General features: G+C 35.9%; 1 protein-coding gene across 2 annotated transcripts; it reads left to right on the forward strand.

The window, feature by feature from the left end:
- Positions 1–317: 317 nt before the first annotated feature.
- On the forward strand, positions 318–23,495 carry ARGLU1 (arginine and glutamate rich 1). Of its 2 annotated transcripts, none has more exons than XM_016119609.2 (4): positions 318–913; positions 7,851–8,076; positions 10,356–10,439; positions 22,669–23,495. In XM_016119609.2, the coding sequence occupies exons 1-4, from the start codon at positions 567–569 to the stop codon at positions 22,831–22,833; spliced, it is 822 nt and encodes a 273-aa protein (XP_015975095.1). In that variant the 5' UTR covers positions 318–566; the 3' UTR covers positions 22,834–23,495. The 2 variants fall into 2 exon arrangements, 1 of the variants encoding a protein (XP_015975095.1); XR_001593854.2 differs by having other exon boundaries at positions 324–913; positions 7,851–9,928; positions 22,669–22,702.
- The last annotated feature ends 1,077 nt before the right edge of the window (positions 23,496–24,572 follow it).

The following is a 24,572-nucleotide window of genomic DNA, read 5'->3' on the forward strand; positions in this document are numbered from 1 at the left end:
AGCGATCTTCTCAGGGTCACTCCAATATAATTTAGGGCTGCCTGAGAAAACCAATTTAGAAAATAAAGCAGTTAGTTCGGGGTAAGGCATGATTTCGTTCGCACCAAAACGTGACAGGTTTATTCTTACAGTATTGGTTGGCATCTTACCCGAAAGCAAAAGTGCACTAAAACGGAAGCGAGGGACTTCGGCTTCCGCGCGTCAGGATGGCGCAGGTGATGGCGGAAGGAGCCGAGTGCGCTCGGAAGCGCTCGCCTCGCCTTCGGCAACAATCGTCAGGGGGAGGGGCTCGTGCGGCGGCGCGTTTCGCGCGGGGCATTGTGGGAAGGGAGGCCGGTGCAGCCGTGGCTGCCATCTTAGCAACTCCTGGTGTTGCGGCCTTGTTGTTGGAGGCGGTCTTCGTGGCGGCTGTCGACCTCAAGGAGTGACAGAAAGTCAGCCAGCTGACAGTTTTCCTTCCCCTGGCTTCAACGGGACGGCCAGCCTGCGTCTAGAGGCAGAGGCCAAAGAAGCTAGGCGCGTGCGGGGCCGGAGGCCAGCGGTTAGTCACAGCGTCGCCCGGAAGGATGGGCCGGTCTCGGAGCCGGAGCTCGTCCCGCTCCAAACACACCAAGAGCAGCAAACACAACAAGAAGCGGAGCCGGTCCCGGTCGCGGTCCCGGGACAAGGAGCGCGTGCGGAAGCGCTCCAAATCCCGGGAAAGTAAACGGAACCGGCGGCGGGAGTCGCGGTCCCGCTCGCGCTCCACCAACACGGCCGTGTCCCGGCGCGAGCGGGACCGGGAGCGCGCCTCGTCCCCACCCGACCGCATCGACATCTTCGGACGCACGGTGAGCAAGCGTAGCAGCCTGGACGAAAAGCAGAAGCGAGAGGAGGAGGAGAAGAAAGCGGAGTTCGAGCGGCAGCGAAAAATGTGAGCGCCGGCGGGGGAGGGGCGGGAGCTGGGGAACGGGCTGGGGGGCGGGGAGAGTGAGAAATTGGGGCGCTGGGCAGGTGGGGCGGGACACGGAGGTTGGAGGGGTTGCAAGAACCTGCCTGAGAGGCTGCGTTCGGGCTGTGGAAAGCCTGAGGCAGGACAGCCCCACGAGCTGGTTGGGAAGGAGAATAGTGGGGCTTGAGCAGGAAAGGCTTAAGAGGGGAGAAAGCGATTTTGGCGCGCGCGAGGGAAGGAGAGTGCCGGAAGTAGGGGGTGGAGTTCTGAGTGGTGTTGGAGAGCTGCGTCGGCTGTAGGGGCGAAGAATAAACCAGCCAGAAGGCGTGTGAAGAGCATTTGCAGGCCCGCTGGAGAAGAGCAGAAAGGAATTAACCCGTGGGATGCAAATCGCAGCTGTCTAGAGCATTCTTACATTGCAGCTTAAATTTGCGACTGGGCTTCTCTGGAATGAGACACTTTAGCTGATCGGACAGTACACCTCCAGAAATGAATTTTACTTTAATGTATTCATCTCGTTAAAAATGTGGCTGTCGCTTTTCTTTTCTTGGGCTTACTCAGTTTTTGTTTTTTGAAGTGTGAAAACAATGCACAAACCTTAAGTGTACAGTAGATAAGTGTTGACGCCCACGTTCACCTGCGTAACCACAATCCCAATCAAAGCCTACTCTTTCTTAATTTTGATTTATATTCTTCTGTAGCAAACTTCTTTGCATTCCTGATATTCGTTTCCCCTTAGAAACCTGCTGTTTAGAAGACACTTGAATATTCGCTTTTATTTATTTTTTGCTTTGTCCACATATAGAACTTTCATGTAAGGAAAATCTGAGTCACAGTAAGGTTCTTAACGTACTGTTTGGGTAAGATGTATTTCTGAAAAAAAGCCACTTCAAGGGCAGGCGTCTATAATCTCAAACTATTGAACTTTTGTGTTTAAAAGGTACTGTTTAGTTTGGTTTAAGACCATGAGATTCTGCTCTAGATAATTCCTTTCCCTCCCCTATTGAAAGGTAGGCTGAGACAGATGTGCTCACGGTCCCTGTTTAAGCAACTGTCGTCTTCAGTTTTTCAGTGCATGTCTAGAAAGTTCTCATGAGGCAGGAAAGTTACAGAATTTAGAATTTTCCTGAGACAAATTTATGTGTACTGAATTGTCTAGGGGATTTAAATTTATCTACAACTGGCTTTGTATTATGTAGATTTTCCAGCAGAGTTTGTTTTCAAGACCAAAGTTATTAAGAGATAGGGGATTGGAGCACTCACTAATAAATATTACAGAGGAAGCAGTACTTGGAGAGGTATTTAGCTGCATCCCTTCAAAACATGTACAACACTTTCATCTTTCCTTCTTAGAACTGCTAATACATATGAAGACCAAGTACAACTTATTTCACAACAAACTTTGATTATATAGAATTCACTTTTTTGTTATGGAACAAAATTAACTGTAAAGATGGAGCTCTCAAATAACTATCAACATATTAACATTTTTAAAAAATTACTTAAAATACCTCTGAGATAACTTCCATGTGAAAACAAAGAGTGATGATTTGCCATTCACTAGAAAGCTACGACTTGTAGGAAAATGAAAAAAATGTGGTATGTGAAGATTAGAACCATTTAGCAAGCTGCACATAAAAAGAGCCGAGAAGAAATATAGGGATGAAATGAGAAAACAGAGCAGCCATGTAGTCCCAAGTTAGTAGAAGAAAACTATTATTAGCATTTATGAAGGATAGGGCAGCCAATTGTACACAGAATTTTGTGTGCCACGTGGTACACAATACCTGATGTGGTCTAATGCCTTAGAAATGCAAAGCTAACAGTGGCAAGACCTAGGTTTTGGAGCCATGGGAATGGGCAGAAGTCATCTGTCTACAAATCCCTATTGGTTCATTCAACTAATATTTTTTGAGCTTTTAATGTGCCAGACACTATGCTAGGTACCGTTAATATGAAGATGATTGACCCCTCTCCAAGATCTTGATCTAGCTTAAAGACAGGTAGCCAGGTACTACTGTAGTGTGTATATTCAGTGATGGCGATGTGATTGTAGAAAGTTTGAAGCATCTAGATTGGTTAAACCCTTAGTTCTCCTAAGGAATGAGTTGTGGGTAAAAATAGAGAGAACTCTACTGCCGGAATGAAGGGAGGGAGACAAAATGGGCTAAAGTGGGGTAAAAAGGTTAATGTTAATTGGAACATGAAGTACTATAAGTAGTAAGAGTCATGGAATTACTGGAGAGGTAAACTAGAGGGTGGTGATTGTGGGAAAGGTCTTGTATGCCATACTAAGGAACTTAGAAACAGGAGAGACTTTTAAGCAGGTAAATGGCATGGGGGTCTTTCCATCCCCCCACCCTCCAAAAGAAAGAAAGAAACAAAAAAAACAGATAACTAACTGCTGTATAGCATAGAAACTAGTTACATTAAGTCAGCACAGGAGTAGTGTGGGAGCAGTTGTTGGAATGGAAGAGGGACAAATTTAAGAAACATTAAGAACAGATAAATTGGATATGAAACATGGGAAAGAAAGCATTAATGCAGGCTCTCATGCTTATGTTGTGGCTAGTACATCTCAGCTACCAAATGTTAAGTAACTACTGTGTGTCAGACACTGGTTAAAATGTCAGTAACCCAATGGCTAGGGGAGAGAGAAAAATCAAAGGGAGTTTCCATTTTGCACTTGAACTATGGGCACTAATTTTTGGATATAGCGAGTTTATCCAAGGTTGTTATGGAGGACAAGCCTGGGGGAAACCTTGAGAGTACAGAATGATGCAGGAAGAGGGGTGGAGAAGAGTAGTTGGTCCCAGGGATGGAAAAAACCTTAGGGAATGTTCGTATTTACAGTTGGATGGAGGAAGACATGCACCTGGTGGAAGTAGAGAACAGGTACCAGAAGAATGTCTAGTGAGTGTAAAGTGTATCTTCAAAAGGTCCAGTGTGAGACAGAAGACAAAATTAGAATCTTCTGTTGTAAGATTGGAAACTGGATTGTTTTGCAATTTACAATTCTGAGGCCTTGAATAAATCACCTACTAGTGAGCTTGTTTTCTTATCTGTGAAATGGAGATAACCTGTCTTGCTTATTATGAAGATTAGAAATAGTGCATGTAAAATATCTAAACAATGCTTGACATATATTGTGCCTCAACACATAATGTTATATAATTTATGTACATAAAGCCAGATCGAGCCTGGTGAATTTAAGCAGTGATCTTACTAGTTGTAATCTTAATTCAGTAAAAGGCAAATCTTAACATTCAAAAAATATTTTTTTTTCTCATTTTGAATAGCCGATTTACCTGGCTCAAAATTCAATTCAAAAGCTCTTCCTTTCCTGTGTCCCAGCCATTTAGTATGGTTCCCTCTCTCCCTTTCCCTGTACCCTTTTTATCACTTTCATATTTATTCTTTCAAGATGCTTTATTTATGTTGTATTAACTGTTGAAAAAGTGGGCAACTGAAAACGACTTGCAGCAAATCAGGAAACTTAATGGAATAGTAACTTACTGTAGCCTGTAATAGCTAGGTTTGAGAACACTTAGTGTTGAACTGCATGATAGATCAAGAGCCTTCTAAATTATCTAAACAATCTGAGATCAATATGAGCGATTCTTCAAAGTATATTTGAGAACCTTTGAGAGCAAAGAGTAGCTTTTATGAGTATATTTAGTAAATGGAACTATATATTTTGAGGAAGTTAGTGCTTTGAGGTAGAACGTCAGGGCATAAGATCTTTCTGGCGTTTGTAAGAATTTTACGAATTTTTTAAATGATTATTTTGATATTTAAATCTTTGTAAATGTGTGCATGCCTTTGCCTCTCAGATTTGTCCTGGAGAAACAGTGAAGAGTGCTTAAGATCATTAGCTTTGGAGTCTATACAATTTCAAAGTCACCTCTCAGCAACATGCAGTGAGGTGGAGCCCAGGAGTAAACTGCTTTGCCTCAAGAACCATGAAAGTGCAAATGATGACATGGTGCATAAAGCTGTAGGCAGAGTATTTAGTACCTATGCAGAATTGGGTAAATGCTGTTTGCTAATATTATGAAGTGATTCCCATGAGTAAGCTCCTAGGGTTGAGTTCATACATTTTAAAGATGTTTTCAAATAATATTGAAAGTTACTCTGTACAAAGTGATACTCTTTTAACAGTACTGTTTAGTTTTAATAGTTGCCATTTAAAAATTAATTGTGACTGGTGTGTTTAAAATACCTGAGAGCATGGAGAAAATGTAGACCTAATGTTACCCCATTTCCATTGAAAAACTTAAAGATTTTCTTTCAGTTTTTTCATCAGTGGCCCAGAATTTTGACAAGGGGGAATGGATTCAGCAGAAGAGGCTGATGAAAAGATTAGAGTGTTAAAAGAACAATGAGACAACTCCTATGACAAAAGTTTTAAAGAGTAGAGAGGCAATTATATGATACATCTTTTGAAAGATACTAATGACCAAAAGTGTTTTTCTTTTCAAGAAAATTTAGTGTCTCTTATGAAGCTTATCTGCTTTATTTGTCATCAGTAAAGTTTAACTCATGCTTAATTCAGTTGTACACATCACATGCCCATTGGTTTTATGAATTCAGTATGTATGGGGAGGGGGATTAAAGCAATATTGAACTTTATTTCAGCACTGAATCTAAAATTTAATTTTTTCTGATTTACTGAAGTAGCAATTTTAACCTTACCAGGAATAACAGCAACAACAGAAATTATATTCTTGATAATACTTGTAAGTGAACAGTTCTGCTGTGGTGGCATGACCTTGCCTGTCTCCATGTAGGACACAGCAGTAAGACTTAATTGTAGTCCGAGTGGGCTGCCCTGTGGTTTCTCCAGGAACAAAGAGAGATAAGCAGCCTTGTGAGAAACTCCAGTAGGCCATTTTTCATCCTCTTGGTTTCATTTGAGCTTGGGACTTCCCATTTGCCCTCCCCTTCAGGCTATAAAACTACTGAGCTGTAGTTAGAATTGACTCCTTAGCAGCAGAGCAGCCCACTACCACCTGTGCTTGCACTGCCTGTCACCTGGCCCTTGTGGTTTGGTGTCCCATCAGTGGGAGCAGAGAAATGGGGAGCTAACACCATGCTGATCTGGCTTTTGCAGTAAGTTTCCCCTCTTTTTTACTTTATGTGAACAGTTTATTTGGAACTTTTTACAATTGTCATTGTCTTAGGAATTGTAAAATAAAGTTTCTTCGTAGGCTTCTCTATATTTACATAAGAACCAATGAGCAAAATGTATGTGTATGGGTGCGTACTTTTAAAACTTTGCATTAAGAAAACTTTCCAACTCATGCAAAAGTAGAGAGAATGCTATAATCCTAATATATCCATTCATCCAGGTTCAGCAGTTGTCAGTGTTACTTCATCTATTTTTCTCTTTTGGATGAAGTAGATAGTATTTTTCTATTTGAGATATAGTTTAATTCCCATTGAAATAGCTGTCTGATTTCCTTTAGATGTCCCTGGCTATTCATATTTAGTGTTGGGGTGAGTATTTGTTCTCTTTTCCTGAGTTGTTATAAAGGAAACTACTCTAATGCTATGTTTTATTGGAAGTTAGAAAAGAATAAAAAAAAAAAAAAGAATTACAGTGTGTTAGGCTTCTGTATCTTAATTTTTAAAGAAAAATTGCTAGTAACGTAATGTTAGGAAGGAGATATTTAAGAAACAAGCAACACCGTCTTCAGAATGGATATTCTGAATATCTAGAACCTAAAAGAAGTTATGCTATCTCAAGTAGCTACTATCTCCTTGACAGAAAAACATAAAAATTTTAAATGCAGAAAATGAAATGAATCAGAATGTTAAAGATACATTGGTGTTAGTATGGAATCACTGTGAATAAGTAACAAGAGTTGAGAATGCAACCACTTGAATGGGACTTGAATCACCCCCAAACATAGAGTTGAGTTAAAATGAATTGGTGTTTAATGGTCACTTAGAAAATATAAAGTCTTTATTAAACACAAAGAAATTAGTCAAATTAATTTTAATGTAGTCCCAGTCTATCTCAAAATAATTTTAATTGTAATCAAATAAAAGTATTTGAGATCTTTTATATTTTTCCTTCATACTGATCTTCAATTCAGACTAGATACATGAAGTGGTATAAAGCATGCAAGATTTCCAGTGTAATGCTGTGATAAATATCAGTATTTTTAGCATAGAATTTTGAATAAATAAGTTGGTTCATAATATCTATGTGAGATTAAAATAATTAAAACAGTATTATGTTTCAGTGGACCTTTTGATAGAACCGATGATAAATATATGGTTTCAGTCCACTTTCCCATCCCTACAAGAGCTTTTAATTGAAAATCAAATAACAAATGAAAGAAAAGTTACAGTAATAAAGTTCAGAACCTGAAGGTGGTCTGTATTTTTAATAAAAGCTGTGCAGCTGTTGCCTTAGCAGTCTGAATCTTTTTGAGTCTGTAGTCTGATTTTGGAGGAAAGGAGAGGGAGAATGAGTTTAGCTGGTGTGAATTGCTTGCTATATAGTGGTCGCTCCTATATCTTAATTTTTGTAGCTCAACTCTTCGACTGGGCAGATTGGCAAATGAGCAAATCCATATGTTTAACAGCTTAAAGTTGGTGACAAAAGTGGATTTCCTGTTTCAGATTTGCTCTACATTCCTAAATTAAGACTAATGAATTAAGCTTCTCGAATATACTAGTTTTTTTTTATTCAGAAAATAATAGGAAAAAAAAAAGTCATATTTATTTGAATTTATCACTTAACATCTTGGTATCATTTCCTTAACTGTTAGATGAAAATAAATTGTAAAATCATAGAATTATATAATGAGGTACAAATATGAGGTTACATATTTCACAGATTTATAACTAGTTTCAGTTTTGAAGTTTATTTTTTCACCTAAGTCATTTTTCCCACTTTCTTTGCTAGTCGGCAGCAGGAAATAGAAGAAAAACTCATCGAGGAAGAAACAGCACGAAGAGTGGAAGAATTGGTAGCAAAAAGGGTAGAGGAAGAATTGGAGAAAAGGAAGGATGAAATTGAGCGAGAAGTTCTCCGAAGGGTGGAGGAAGCCAAGCGCATCATGGAAAAGCAGTTGCTCGAAGAACTCGAGCGACAGAGACAAGCTGAGCTTGCAGCACAAAAAGCCAGAGAGGTAACGCTCGGTCGTTTGGAAAGTAGAGACAGTCCATGGCAAAACTTTCAGTGTCGGGTGTGCCTCCTCAGTTCAGAAAGAGATGGAATACAGACTAATTCCTTTCTCGTTTAAACTTAACATTGCTGCGAAAGTTAATTTTTTAGCCTATTCAGAAGTGCTGACATTTAAAAGTTATTTTCATAAAACGTATTCAAGGAAACTTTTTGATTTACTGGAACTGGCTTACATATTTGAGAAGTGTTTGAAACTTTTGCCATGGCTGCAGGACTTAAATTCTTTTTTTGGGAGGGTGGGGGGACACAGGGAGTGGTAAAGGGAAAAGGTTAAAAATCCACCTGTGGTTATGTATTCTTTCCTGTTTATCACTCTTATTACTTAGACTGTGAGAGGCTTTTGCCTTCAGTCAGATTTAAAGGAGCAGGGCCTAACGTTGAGTGACAAAAGCACCTGCTTTTTGATAAATAGGTTTTCTTGCTCTTTTTTTCCTTGTTTTATCCCTCACCCCCTACCCCAAATTCTGCTTCAACACAGTGGACTAATTCTAGGATTCTGATCGTAAGGCCCTCCATTTTCCTAATGTGTTTCAAAAAATCTTTTTAGGAAAAATGTCCAGATTATTCATCCACTTTTTTAGTATCTACTAACAACTCCTTTTTTTCTCTAGAGAGTTATGAAGGAACAGGTTGTCCTTGTCTGGAGTCAAGCTAAACACATGATTTGTTTTATCAGCAGCTGGAGCAGAAGTTGAAAATGTCTTTCTGTGAGACAGTAATTTGCTACTGAAGCTTTATGGCTTATTTGCACTGATTACTCCAGGATCTTAAAACTTGTTGAAAGTCACTGAAACACTCAAGGCAAATTACTTTACCGTACTGAGTGTCCCTCAAAATAGTTTGCATAATGAATATGAATTCCATTGGTATGTGCTACAGGAAATCCTGTTATATTTTCTTGAATTGAAATATTTGACTCAAAATATAAAACTCATTGTCATTTTTAATCTCGGCATTATTATTATGGACAAGTTGACATAGTCTCTGTTTTCCAGTAAGCTTAGCTTTTCAAATGTATTTTCCCTTGTGCTGTCTTTAATTAGATATACATGTCTATATTTGGTGGATATCAGACTATATGCAATTGAATATAATGAAAATTTTTATATCAGCGCTTTTAATAATGAAGATATTTTTGGAGTAATGGTGCTGTCTTGTAGCGAGTTATTAATCATAGGAAGATTTTTTTTCTCTTCATGTGCTTTTTGTTTCATATTAACAATTTTTTTTTACACGGACACAACCCTCTGACAGACTTTCCAAATATTAAAATCATTTGAATATGTATGCTGTGGTCTGAACACTGCCCAAGCCATCAAGCAGTCTTCATATAAGTTTGCATTATAAAGTCTCATTAAATTCTCCAAGAAAAAAATAAATTACAGAATTTTATTTCCTGACTATGCACCCCTTGGATTCCTGAATTTCAGATCAGACTGTAGATGACAAGATAAGCTGCCTTTAGAAATTGTCAACATCTGAATGTTAAGTCCATTTTCCCCATGGAAGAAGCCCTTAGTTCCATGAAGTATGGATTACCATTTGTATTTTTCACTAACAGTAAATGTATTTTTCTTATTAATTGTTTGCCTTAGGAATGATGAATTACATTTTTTGTTCCTTCTTACCATAAACATCTGCATTCCTCAGCTCAGCCTTCCTTGTATGTTGTTTCTTTATAAATGGTTGAGCTGCTGATGCAGGTATTGCCAAGCTAACAGTACAAATCATTTTAAAGAGGAAGCTGGCGCGTATGGCAGCCGAGGAGCACACTCTGCAGGACACTGGACAAGACAGTAAATATTCAACTTTTAATGCTGATTAAAGGAGTATAGGTAAAGAATACGTAGGTATACATAATTGGTGAGACAAATATTCACTTTATTTATATTTTATATTATTTTTTTAATTTGGTAAATACTATCCAGTTTTGTAGTTGTCCTTGTTGATTTGTGTGATATTAAAATATTAGTAATAATTGCCAGGAAACTATCAATTAGGGAGGGTTTAGTCGGTTGCTGTTTGGACTGGGAGGGATGATTGAAATTTAGTGTTAGAAACAAATTTTAGTGGCTGCACAGTTTATCATTTGTCAGACAGAAGGTAGCTATAAAGCTACCCTCTTAAGTCAGATCAAAAAAGTTCAGAGGAAGATTAGTAAATATTTATCAATAAAAATAAACATTTTATTTTTCTAACATCTTAACATGTCCTCCCCTTTAGGAGGAAGAACGTGCAAAACGTGAGGAGCTTGAGCGAATACTGGAAGAGAATAACCGAAAAATTGCAGAAGCACAAGCCAAACTGGTATGTATAAAGCATACTTAAATAGTATTTGTGTTTTTTCCAAATTTTGTGGAATGATTTTGCATATTTTTAGAGTTCTTAGGGCCATTTTAAGGGATTTAAGGAGAGAATAAAATAGTTGACCCAGAGTAATCTATTTGGAGGCAATCCAGAAATTCTAATTAATCTGAAGACAGTTCCAAAATTTACAGTGATTTAACAGGTTTCCTAGGGACAGTTGCACTATCTTCATCCCCTGTTTTTTTATTTTTTAGCCTGACCTTGTTCACATTTCTCCTGTGCCTTAAAAGAAAGAGGCTTGGAGGTATTTAAACCAACTAATAAGCCACATTTCACTTTTCATTTGTTTACTTATGATTGCCAATTACTAGATGGAATAAGTACTTAGTATATATTTGTTAGTAAGTATACCAGATTGATAATTCTTTTCCCTATTCAAAGTTTATAATCAAAGAATACAGAGACTTATAATTATAACATAATATGGATATGTAATAGGTTATGTTGAGCGATCTTTAAGTTTTAATAAGCCAATATAAGAATTTTGAGGTAATTTTTTTTAAAATAGAAAAAAACTATGATGAAGAATAAAGCTAGACTTTAAGAACTATGGATATAATCCCCCCAAAAAGGAGACTAGTCAGGTGTTACTGTGTGAGGAAAAACCTTTTTCCCAAGAAGGCGGTGGCATATGGGAATTCTACTTCAAAGTAACACTATAAGTCAGAAACAGAAATAAATTTACTTAGGATGAATGGGTGATTAGTGGTATTTAAAACCCAGGAATGGAGACACAACCCAGAAGGAACTTGATTCTAGACATATAGAAAAGTTTTGTCTATTTAGAAATGTACTGAGAATATTTCAGCCATAGGGAGACATTTGCTGCTAAGTCATACTGATAACTGGAGGGAAAGGAGTCAGTTGCTAGCTCCAGTTAAAAGGTTTAGAAAAAATTAAATTCTGTGACGGTGTTTATAAAAGCACTGAAAAAGATCTGAGGGGATCTAAGTAAATCACAGCAGATCCCTTTGAGAGTAGGGATGAAAGCAGGATCATAGATAATGTGTCCCTAGTAGATAAGAACATAGAAAGTTAAAACTATGGGGGTAGTTGGTTCTAGAGCATGATCTTTTAAAAGGTAGTATGTCCTAGGTAAGATCCAATGCTATAAATATCCTAAGTAATATTGCTATCCTAGTTATTTCGAAGGCCATAATGGAAGGGGAAGACTCGATCCTGCTTTTCTAATGAAAAACTTAAAATCTGCTTTGGTAGAAAAAGCGATATGAATTGAATGGATAAGGAATCGTCATGAGCTATATTACTAGATGCTCATTAATAAGTATGTGATTGCATGTAAGGAGAAAATCTCAGTGCAGATAGGACTTAAGAAAGTATGAATCTTAATTTAACTTTTGAAAGTTGGGCTTTGAACAATAAATATAGTCTAGTTGGTAAGGGCATGGTTATTTCCAGAAGAGAGAAACAATATAATTGTTATTTAAAACATTGAAGCAAAATTACCAAGTAGGTATGAAAGAATTTCTCTGAAGTCTTGATAAAAGGTTGGATAGTGTATAGAGTTCAGTTTGTGAGTGGCCTGGAATGCCAGATTGTGACTTCTAGAGTAAAACTTCCTATCTTAGTCTGCTCTGCCAAGATATTGATCCTTTCTGACCCTAGGGTGGGTGTCTGGGTGACTAGGGACAGCTTGGCCTCTATATTCTTCTGGCAGCCTTTTTTGCTTACTCTCATGAACTATAAAAGTAAAATTTTGTGTGTCGTTACTGGAAAAACATTAGCAAGTATATAGCAATGCTTTTCAAGTGATGGTTATTGGCCACTTTTTTGTGTTTTAATTCCAGTTTGTCCCAGACTTCTACTTTTGCAAAATATAATTAAGATGAATTGTTAGAAAAATGAGGTCAAAATTGGCTAGAAAAGCTTCTAAAACACATACCTTGTTTTGTATCTGTTAGTTTGTAAACTGTCACTGGTTCATAGGCTATACTTAGACTAGCACTATTGAGAACATTTGTGTTTGACCTGAGAGACTGTGGTGGCGCTATTCTAACTTCCTGTTATTGATAAAACTCCAATGAAAAGATATCTTAAGGAAAAGAAATTTTAGTTTGGGAAATTTTGATGAGAATGTGTACATAATTAACTACTTTGCTTCTTGTACTCAGTAAAGTTTGAAGCATAAGATATTGTTGATACTAGAGAAAATTAAATTTTATTTGGTTCTGTTGATAGTCATCCGCTTGTAGGCAAAGTAGAGCATTCTGTTTGTAGGGGACAAATGTTATTATATAAAGATACAGGGCACATATTGAGGGTTCTTTCATTTTTGTTGCCCTTTTCTCTCCCTCATTTTTTGAGCACAGTTCTTTGATCTTTATACATATTTATTAAGAAATATTACATAGAATATATTGAAAGCTCCATGAAAATAATAGATCATTTAAGAAAGGAGGAGGAATATAATAGTGTTGTAAACAACGTAGGACTTTCCTTGATCATGTTAGTAGTGATAGTTTATCTTGTTGAACCCAATAGTCTTGTTTGCTTCATGACGTAATAAATGTGATGGTAATATGGATTGGTTCATTGTTTCTGTATAAAGCAAGAAGAATGAGATGCTTTCTCTCATGAGGGAGCAAGGCTTAACTATTCACATAATCAGTATTGAGAAACTAGTATGTTTAAAAAGCAGTTTGAAGATAAAACTAGACAAGACATAAAATTCTCATAGAGTTTACTGTATTTGTGGAGATATGGATAACTCCAGTAAAAGTTAACTAATAGTAATGAAAATATTTGCTAAGTTGTATAGATAATGTGTGATAATTAACATAATTGCCTTGGGAACCTTGCTAGAAGAGATAATCCTGAGCTGGGTTTTGATAGATAGTTAGAAATTGTCTTTAGGATGGGGGCAGGAGTGTAAGGAAAAAGAAGCAGGTCAGAGGCCTTTCTGAAGAATTAGAATAGAGGCAAGAATGTGTGGGATATCTCAGGCTAGTGGGAAAAATAGAAACAGTTGTAGTAGTAAACCAATTTTATGTGTAATAAGTTTGCGTGATAAATAGCATATGAGGTTTTCAAAGGACATTAAAAATAGGTTAAAAAAGAAAATACCCTGAGGGAGACTTCTTAAACATTGTTACCATGAAAGAACAATACAACAACCTTACAGATCAATGAAGACCAGCTCCTTAATGGAGGAATGGTGGAAGGAATAAATGGAAGATATAAAAGAGGTAATACATGTAAGTAGAAGGAAAAGTAGCTATAATAATTTCCTGTAACGATATCCCAACCTCAATAAGGAAGCAAAGAAATGACCTCTCTCTAATACTAAATATCAAATTAGGAAAGACTTTTTTTTTTCATTAGTAGCAAGGGTTGGCCAAGGATATGGTATAAGGAGACTCTTTATATGGTGATCCTGGGAGTTTAAATGGATATGACCATTTTAGGAAATAACGGTAAATCAGTAAATATGAGGAACCTGAGGTTAATTCTGCTTTTATGAGTTTATCTAATGGAAACTGAATCATATACAAATAAATTTACACACAAAGATGTTCTCTCCATATTTAGAATTGTAAAAATTGCCCAGGTTCTTAAGATAAATTATACATACAGTAGATTTTTCTGTAGTCAAGAATTTGATAATACGGGGGGAAATGGCTAAAATACAGTACTCTGCTAATTTGAAAAATATTTGCATATTTTATAGATGAGAAATATGCCAAAGTGCTAAGAGTAGTTATCTCTAATTGGTAGACTTGTATGTAACTTTAAACTTATGATCACACAAAAAGATTAGTAAAGAAAGTAAATTTAAGCCATATTTTGACTTTTAAGTAGGTCTTTGTGGCAAAAGTTCAAAGATTGGTCCCAGTATTGACTGTAATAAGAAATACATTAGCTTAACCACATATATGTTCTCTTGTATGAGAATCATGTTAAGTGTAAAAGTAAGTTTTGCTCATTTCAATTCCAAATTGTTTTATCAAGATATTTGATAATATTTGTCCATAAGGAGGCAAAACGCTTAACAGTAGATATATTTGATTTATCTAATCAAATAAGAATATAACTCTAGCTTGGTTTGACCTGGCATTTTGGCAGATGGTTCCTAATTCTTGGGTTAGCACTGGCAATGCACAAGTATCTTCAGATATTTAAAGGGCTGTTTAAAAACAATGAAGAATTTTTATTTTCATTAAAATGTTAAAAAGCAGTCCTTAAATTTTTTAAAGTTCTCTTTTCTATGCCATTGTTTTTTATGATGCTCCTGGCAAAAGCCCAGATATTCTGAAATGTATATGAATCTTATTCATAAAAGGAAACAGACAAAGGAAGGTGATAGATTTTACTGTAGAATAAAATATGTTCTTCCAGGAGATTCTGTCAGTAGCAAAAATGACCTTCAAACTATCCCCTAGTGTAGATGATAGATAGGAGAATGGAACCTGGTTGGTTATTCTGCATATCAATACCTAAACTATAATAAAGACTGACAATTTCTAATAGATTTGTAAACACGCTACAAAAGAAAAATCAATTTTAACTGTGGGGGCATTCTTTGAAGTTTTAAAATATATGCAAATTATAAGTCCTAGATTTACAGAATGATGCCTCAATTTAATATTGAAATAGTTTCCCCCTTTGCCAAAAAGGGAGATTTACCACGTTCATTGTGCTTTAAGGCTTTGTACCTCAACAGTTTGAGAGATGAAAAAATAATTCCATGCTTGAAAATGTATTATATAATACATGTGTTCCACATACTTAAGTTTAAAGTAAACCAGATCTCACTTTGCAATTAAGAGATTCCTCTGAAAAGAGTTCATAGAAAAATGTAACCAAGGGTTTTTAAATGAGTTTGTGTTGTAAGCTGAAAAATATGCCCCCACACACCCCAAAAAGGGTATTTGTATCCTAATCCCTGGAACCTGTGAATGTTACCTTTTATGGCCCTCCCAAAAAGGGTCTTTGGAGATGTGTTTAAGTTACGGGTCTTGAGATGGGGAGTTTATCCTGGATTATGCACTGTGCCCTAAATGCTATTTATTACATGTATCCTCACAAGGAGGAGGCAGAAGAATTTACCATACAACACACATGAAGTTGAGATAGAGCAGAGAGAGATTTGAGGATTCTGGCCTTGAAGATTGGAATAATATGGTCATAAGTCAAGGAAATCTTGACAACCACCAGGAGCTGGAAGAGGCAGGGAACAGACTGTCTCCTAGAGCCTCCAGAGGGAGCAAGACCCTGTTGACACCTTGATTTTGGTTCAGTGGTACTGATTTCAGACTTCTGTCCTCCAGAATAACTTTGTGTTGTTTTGAGCTACCTAGTTTGTGATAATTTACTTACAAATGCAGATGTGATTTTGAAATTGAAAAGTGAGTAGAAGCTGGAAGAATTTTGAGGCACGTGATAGAAAGTGCCTAGGCTGCCTTAAGAAGCCTATTGGTAGAAACATGTACTTCAAAGACTCTCCTGGTGGGATTCAAAAAGCAGCTGAAGAACATGTTATTGGAAACGGAAGGGAAGCCTTATTGTAGTAAACCAATCTGAATTGTGTCTTACAATTGTGTGGAAGGCAGAACTGAGACATTATAAGCTTGCATATTTAGCTGAAGCTATTTCTAAGAGTGTTGAAGATGAAATCTGGTTTGTTCTTGCCATTTATAGTAAAATTCAATAAGAGATAAGTTGAACTGACAAGTAAAAAGGAATGAGCACTTGTTTGGGGAAGTTTTCAGCCTATCTACATTATAAAAGATGCTAAATTAGGAGTAACCTTTTGTTACTCTTTTTAACCTTTCTAACAGTTCACTGTTAGAAAAACTTGCTCCATAAAGAAGGCCAAGGGTATGTCTGGACAATGTTTTGTTAATGTTGAAGAAATTATTCATGTGATTCATAGGTTCCCTCAGCTACTTTAGGAACGGCCAGGATTAGATGAGTTTATCCAGGAAAAGTCTGGAGGAGCCTCTTATCTAATGGCCTGACAGACATAGGAGACCCACAATGTTTTTGAGGATATAATATCAGCAGAAACACTGCCAACTTGGACTGAAAGGAACAGGGAGGGGACATGATGAGGAAAGGCTGCCAAGACTCCCAACAGACTCCACTCACATAGGAAAAGGTGATATGAAGACAACAGAGATTTTAAGATACTGGCCTTGAAGATTTGAGTGATGTTTCTACAAGCCAAGAAACCCTGACAGTCATCAGAAGCTGAAAGAGACAAGGAACAGATTCTTTTCTAGAGCCTCAAAAAGAAATGTGGCTTAGTCATCACCTTGATTTTGTTCTAGTGATACTGATTTTGGATTTCTTGGCCTCCATAATAAATTTGTTTTAAGCATCTAGTTTGTGGTAATTTGTTAACAGCAGGTATAGGAAACTAACAGTTGAAAAGAGAATGGGGTATTTATGGTAGAGTGAGCATATATAAGTTGAAACAGTGTAGTACTTAGGATAGCTAATAGTGATAGATTTACACATTTTAAAAGATAGAAAAATATGGTCTGGCACCAAATGTAATTGTTAATTAAATATTTTAATTTGAAATGAAATAATGGTAAAGTTAATGATTTTCAATTAGTGAGAGGCTTATACCTACCTGATAAGAGAAAAAGCTGATTTAAGATTAATGCATTCTGAGTAACTTAAAAAAAAAAAAACTTTCTGGACATTTATGCATTGTGAAAAGTGGCTTGAAGGACAGACTGGAAACCAGAAAGTCACTGAGGCCAGTTAGAAGATAGGGACTTGAATTGCTAAGGTGGCAATAGAAACTGTAAAGAGAAAACATAGTAATAAGGGCATCCGGAGGGAGGAAGAAAAGGAAAAAGGAAGGGAAAGAGTGTTGTTTGAACCAGAGAGGACCTCTTGTTGTAATCCTAACAGCCATACACTTAAGGAAAACTTCCAAAAAAGGAAGTAAATGACCAAGACAAAGGAGCTGACCTGAAAGAACAGAGAGAAAGAATTTAGGGTGCAGAATATTAAAAGAACCACATCTCGATGAACACATGGTGAAATTTTAGGACATAAATGATAAAATCCTGAAGGTATCAGATTTCCTTTTGTGGGTATTATAGAGTAATCTCTAGAGTTGTGGAGGGCAGTGATTTTGTACCTAATATTCCACACCAAGCTCTACTTATCATTTCAGTTACTTTTTGAAGCTATTGTTTCCACTTTATGGACTCTTAGTAGATGTTATCTAATGTCGACTTTTCAAAAATACATATAAGGTTACAAAGGCAACAAAAAGGGAATTGAGAAGAAAGAGGGCTAGAAGGAGTGGGTTGGGTGGTGGTACAAATTCTCTAGATGGTAGCTAATGCTATCCTATGATGATAGTTAGTATATACCCTAAGGGGTTAACTATCAGAATAATTAAATTGCCATAAGTCCCTGGGGATAGGGGTAGAGATTGCTTTTTTAAACCTTCTGTTATTCTTTTTAAACTTGTACATGAATAACTTTAAAACATTTTAGTAATACATAGTTTTTACTAAGGGTCAGAACTAATTATATCAGATTTCTCTAATATTTTCTTATTTGTCAGTTACCTAAAGGGGACATGTACATTATACTTACAGAGGGGAAGGTGAGTCAAAGAATTAAAATTACAAGTCTCAGAGGAAGAGGATGTATCTTGGAAGGTTAAAATGCAGAAATTCACACTTCTGACTAGTGGCATGATTCCTAATTATATTTTTCATTGTTTTCTATCATTCTTATAGCTCCTGCTATGTATTTCTATTCAGATTATTTTTTGTAAAATTTCGTATATATTTATTTCAAGTAAAGAGTAGTAGATTTCAGTATCCCTATTTTGCTAAAAACATTGCTGCTAAGGACCACCTTGATCTAAAAATAGTGTAAGAAGAATGCTTACAGTAATTTTTTAAAAAACAGTAGGACCTCTAGGGTAAAGATGATTGGGACAGAAGATACTAGGAGGAGTGAATAGGCCTTTCTACTATAATGGTAGGTTTTGCTTTTGTGTATTTCATTTCACTAATCAGTCTTTAGCGTAGGGTGCAGGGTTGAAAGCCACCTTTGTGATACAGAACATGGTAATGGGTGTAATGGCTCTAATATTGTGAGTGTTAGCTTTCTTTTTGTTCAGGTAATCCTTAAAGGAGAATTTGTCCAGGCAATCCTTAGAGGACAACTTTTAGTTTATGTGTATACACATGCCTGCCCTTCTCCCTATTGGGAACAATGCTTTCTTTGCATAAATTTGAAACAGAGGAGAAAGGAAAAATGGACATTCTCCAGCAAGTAGGTTCATCAGGAAGGAAGCAGCAAGTCAGACAGTTACTGCAGAGGATGGATAAGGTTTAGAAGAGTACCTAACAAGATGTAAGGTACCCACAGAGATGGATGGGCAGGAAACCAGTATTTCATTACTTGAGAGCCACTGTGTTAAAATTAGAGATGGCTTTGGTATTTGCTCAACTAGTCTTTTTTTTTTTGGCCCAAGATGTAATTAAATAACATTTGTACTAATTTAAAGCTATAATCAAACAATACAAATATTTTTATGTAAAGATGGGATATTCACTTGTTCGATTCATTTTTAAAAGTTATTTCATTATTAAGTGCTTTTAATAAGACGATATGCTTAAATTGGGCATACCACTGTGACCTATGTCCTAGAGAGATTATAGCTCTTCTCTGTATACATATATTATATACGTTTCTCTCCTATATAGACCTAAATGAAACTGAAACATTAAAGATAATTTCAGTGCAGTTGAATAAAATTCTGTCTATAAAGGAAGTTTCTTTAAAAATCTCATTTTTAATTCTTTGATTTGGTAATGTTATCTCATGATTCATTTTTTTTCTTAAGAAAAATAGTGAAATTCCTCTGCCTTTCCTCCCATTTACCCACTTCCCATTCCTATCTCCAAAAAAGTATATTTAATTGCATTTTTGTTTATTTTTCTAGAGGTTAAAGTGCATTTTTAGGCAGATATAAATACATTCATTTTTATTCTCCCCTTTTATCACAAAAATTGCATATGGCACATAGTATTTGGTATTTTGCTTTTCTCACTTAACAGTATAGCTTGCAGGTTTTTCCATTTTCGTATGTAGGGTATAAAGGGGATTCCTTTTTTTTCTTTCAGCAGCTACACAGTATTCTGTTTCATAGAGCTATAATTTATTTAATAGTCCCATATTAGTGAATATTTGGGTTTTCCAGTCTTATACAAACTATGTATGTATTGAATAACCATGCTCAATTTTGCATGAGTACAAGTTCACTTAAAGAGTAAATTTGAGAAAATTAAATTGTTGTGTAAAAGTATTATGAAGATGTAATTTTAGTAAATACTGTCAAAATACTCTATATAAGATAGCATACTTCCGAATTTCTATCGATAGTATAGGGTTAAAAATGCTATCTCTAATTTTAATTAGATTTCTAGTATAAGTTGAGGTTGCGGTGTTCAAACCCTTTACATCCACAGGCTGTAATCTGCTTTCCTAGGGGCTGAGTTAGAACCTTAGGGAAAAGTGACTGTTGGTGTGTTTATATTGGTAAGGGTTTCCCAAACATATGCACACACACTTTTATCCCAAATGTGTGATGACTTATCAAAACTGTGGATAAAGTAATTGGTATATGATTTCACTAAAGATAATCAGAAGTGGATGATTCATTCTTTCTGTTGTAGTTATCAGTGAAAGTTCAAGCAAGAAGTGATTTGAAATGGGTTTTAATATACTGGTAGGATTTCAGTAGGAGGAAAGATGGCATGAGCTGGAGGGAAGAGGGGCAAGATAAGATAATTTAAAAGAGAATAGTAGAAACAAAGTTGGAGAGAGATTATACAAATTTCTAAATAGTATGCTAATTTAGGAAGTTAAGCCATATTCTATGCACAGTGAAAAATCATTAGAAGCTTGACTGCAGGAGAGGATAATGTTCAAGCAAGGTGAGATTTGCAATATAATGTGGGATGGACCAAAGGGCAGAAACTGGAAATAGAAAACATTTTAGGTTCGAAAGAAATCTGGGGCCCTGAACTAGTATGGTGGCAGTGGAAATGGAAAAGAAACTCTAGACAAGAGAATGTAAAGGAAGAATTAACAAACTTGGTGACTATTCAGGCAGTGTTAGGGGGAAAGGGAGAAGACAAAATAAAGCTATAGAATGTGCATAGCTGTAAGGAAGATAGAAATGGCTTATGTGTTTTAGGGTTAGGCTAGAGGAATTTAAATCTTAAACATACTGAATTTTGAAAGTACCCAGAGGTCTCCCAGGTGTGTGTCCCACTGGAAATGTAGCTTAGGAAAAAGATCTGAGAAATGGAAGATATATTTCAGCTCTATGTTGGGTTTTCCACCTTACGAGAATACAAAGACCTAAAAATATCTGAAGATCCACTGCTCTTCCATCTTGCCTACCCACCAGATTCCTGCTATTTTTAATTCTCATCTCCGAACTTAGTTTATTTACAGTGGATTTGCCCCCACACACATCCTCTACCTTCTACCTTTTAGTCTGTCACCACCAGCATCAAACCTGTCCCCACACCCATCTTAAAAGTAAAAAGTATAACCTCTTTGTGTTAATTATATATTTAAAAGTTGGGTTTTTTTTCTACCCACAAAGTGAAATTTGAATGTTTTATATTGCATACCAAAGTCTGTTACCTTCCCCATTTTCTGCCATACAGTCTATATAATTCAGTCACATTGAATTTTACTTTTCCTAAACGAAAACCTATCAGTGGAGACAAATAGGAGACTCAAGCCAAAGTGAACAGAAGAATGAAGAGGAAGATCACTAAATTTAATGTTAGTTTTTGTCCATCTAAAAAAATAATTTCAGTAGAATAATGAAGATGGAAGTAATGACTTTTTAAATTTTGAGTTTGAGAATAGGAAATCATTCAAAGGATGCAGTGATGTTTTAAGATCAGAATCAAGTATGAAAAAAGGGACAACGCAGTGATACCAAATTAAAACTTCAAGGATTAGAGCAGGTTTTCTCATCCTCTGCACTAGTAACATTACTTGTGGAGGGCTGTCCTGTACATCATTGTAGGATAGCTGGCAGCATGCATCTCCTCTGTCTGCTAGAAGCCATGAGCTACTACCCTAGTTGTAACAACCAAAATCACCACCACACATTTGCCTGATTTCCCCTGGGAGAGAGGAGTAAAACTATTTGTGAGTTAAGGAAGTGGGCATGGTAATTTTGGGAGGCAAGAAAGACTTGATGAGGAGAAGGACCCCTGAGTATAGCTTGCATTGTCATGGTAAAGAGGGGAAACCTATAGAAGACATTGGAAGTTTGTTGCTTGAGATTAAAGAAGATGAATGCTCTGCAGGAGTTAATTATACACATGTCTATTAGAAATTAAGTAGTGTGTTATAGTCACCCAGGTCAGAATGGTTTCCTAATTTTTTCTCTAGGGCAGCGAGTGATTCCCAACCTTTTTGCGTTCTCCTGTGAGAACCTAAGGCCTGATGATCTGAGTTGGAGCCGAGGTGGTGATGCTAGCTAGCACTTAGAATCAGCTACAAATACTAATGAAGCTTCACTTGCTCTCGCTGCTGCTCAACTTTCTGCTGTGTGGCCTAGTTCGTAACAGGCAGTGAACCAACACTGGTCCACAACCCAGGATTTGGGAACCCCCCCTGCTCTAGAGAAACGGGTTTTTAGTCTTTCTTTGTCATATATAAACAATATAATGTGATCCCGGTGAGGGTTTTTCTTATAATTTTTTGTATGCCTTTCTAATTATGAATCTAGTTATAGTAATTGATAGATAGCATACTTTTTCAATAAATCCATGCCTTGGTTCATAATTGATAATCTATTATGTACTGAAGGTGTAGATAAAAATAGGTAACAGGACAGAATCTATATTGATCTCAACACATGATTTGTAGGAATTTCTTTCCATTTTCAAAATATGTAAGTGCTTTTCTACAATTTCTTCATCTTTTTTATTTAAAAAAATCAGAAAATGTAGGGATAATAAGTTCTCTAATTTCTCAGTATTTTTTCCTCTCACTTTTTGTGACTTTAAGTTTTATTAAACATAGTTATATGTTCCTAATGATTGTAAGTTCTCACTTGATTTCCCAAATGCTACTAAATAGAAGACATGAAATTTATAGAAATTTCTGTTTTTTTACTTTTAACTTCCAGGCTGAAGAACAGTTGAGAATTGTTGAAGAACAAAGAAAGATTCATGAGGAAAGGATGAAACTAGAACAAGAACGACAACGTCAACAAAAAGAAGAACAAAAAATTATCCTGGGCAAGGGAAAGTCCAGGCCCAAACTGTCCTTCTCATTAAAAACCCAGGATTAAATTGTAAACTGAACTTTTTACAAAGAAACATGGAAAAACTTTGTATTGTAGCTTCATGTTGAAGTGGTTTTTTTTTTTGTTTTGTTTTTGTTTTTTTAATTTGGAAAATCTGGAAAGTTAGCTTGTTCTAATAGGGGCTATGCTCTGCAATTCCACCCCCTCCCTTAACTTCCATTAAGTCAAATCCTTATCAGATCATTATTGTCTTCTAAAAGTGATATATTTTTCACCCATTTGGATTCTGTATTAGTGGTCTGAAGAAGAACAGATCACTTTATAAACTGTGGATGGTCTGATAAGGTTTTTACTGAACCACGGACTTCAGAGTTATACTCTGTTTACTACATCATAATGCTGGTTTTGCTGACTTTTTGTTTTTTTATATATTTATAAAAAAAGAAAAAGTTAGTAATTGCATTGGAAGCTCCCAGGGTGTTGCTGGACCTATGTGGTATATTGTTAAGCCAGTGTCCTCATGATACTGTTGCTCTTGATGTTCCCGATACAGGTAAGGAAACAGTTGGTCAGCTCTAATACAAAATATATATACAGTTCAGTATTGTCTCTGTTCAGTTTGTTTTTATTTCATTGACAAAATCAAACCAGCATTCCCCATTGTGTAAATAAATGATTTTGCTGAATAAAGTAAAGTCTTAAATTCATATGTTGAAGCAATTTTTTTTAAAGTTCTGTTAAGTCTTAAAGAGGGTGGTTTACTTTTTGATGGTCAACAATTTAGAAATCCAAGAACTATGCTATACTTCCTCTCATTTATACTTTTAACATAGGATTTATATGTGCATTAAATATACTTGTGAATTAGTATTTAATGGCTATTTTTACAAATATCTTGTTTATGCTGATATAGCAATTATGACATCAGTATTACCTTTAAGAAAGACTAAGCACTCAGAAAAAGATTTAAATTCTCAAATCTGTGCCTCTGTTTTAGGATATAAGTATTATCAAGACAAATTATACTTAAAGACTAGGAAAAAGCTTTTAAAAATTTATAGAATCCTAGATCATTTTCAAAGTGGGCCATCAGAAAGAACTTAGCTTTGTATTTTCACAAGAGGCTAAGGTAGTCAAGTCATCTTCAGTGTAGGGTACTTGCACGTTTATTTTGGGCACAAACATTTAAACTTTACAAGCTTTTGTTTTGCTTTTGCATGTGGTATGGATGACTTATACACTAGAATCTGCCTCATTTATCTTTACATATGTTTCTTTTAAGTTTGCTGGTATTAAAACATTCAAGAAAAGGATATGGATATAAAAATGCTACCTGAGATGCATAAACATCATCAAAGTAGAGAAAATGTTCTCTAATATTTTTGAGACAGTTTGATTCTTTAAAAGTGAAAACAATGGGATGACTAAATAATTATTTTGTGTGTGCATGCTAAGAAAAAATGCTGTTGCTTTAGTTTGAACTCTTCAATGAGTCTAATTGTGGTAAGGAACAATAAAATCAGTTTACATATCTTTAAAGATAGAATTTTAAATAGGCATGAACTGTAGTGAGAACTGACTTTTAGTAAACATGATACTTAACTACTCTAAAACATTCACTTTATATACCTTAAGAATATAGGTTGCTTTCAAATCATTTTTCAACCTCTAAATATAGGTTAGCTCTGATTTCATGGTTCTTACATTTTTTTAATGTAAAATTTTTTGGTACAAATCCATTGTTCCTAAGTTGTGTATTTAAGTTTCAGGAAATGTTTATTTAA

Source organism: Rousettus aegyptiacus, unplaced genomic scaffold, assembly GCF_014176215.1.
Source record: "Rousettus aegyptiacus isolate mRouAeg1 unplaced genomic scaffold, mRouAeg1.p scaffold_m13_p_11, whole genome shotgun sequence".
Taxonomy (NCBI): domain Eukaryota; kingdom Metazoa; phylum Chordata; class Mammalia; order Chiroptera; family Pteropodidae; genus Rousettus; species Rousettus aegyptiacus.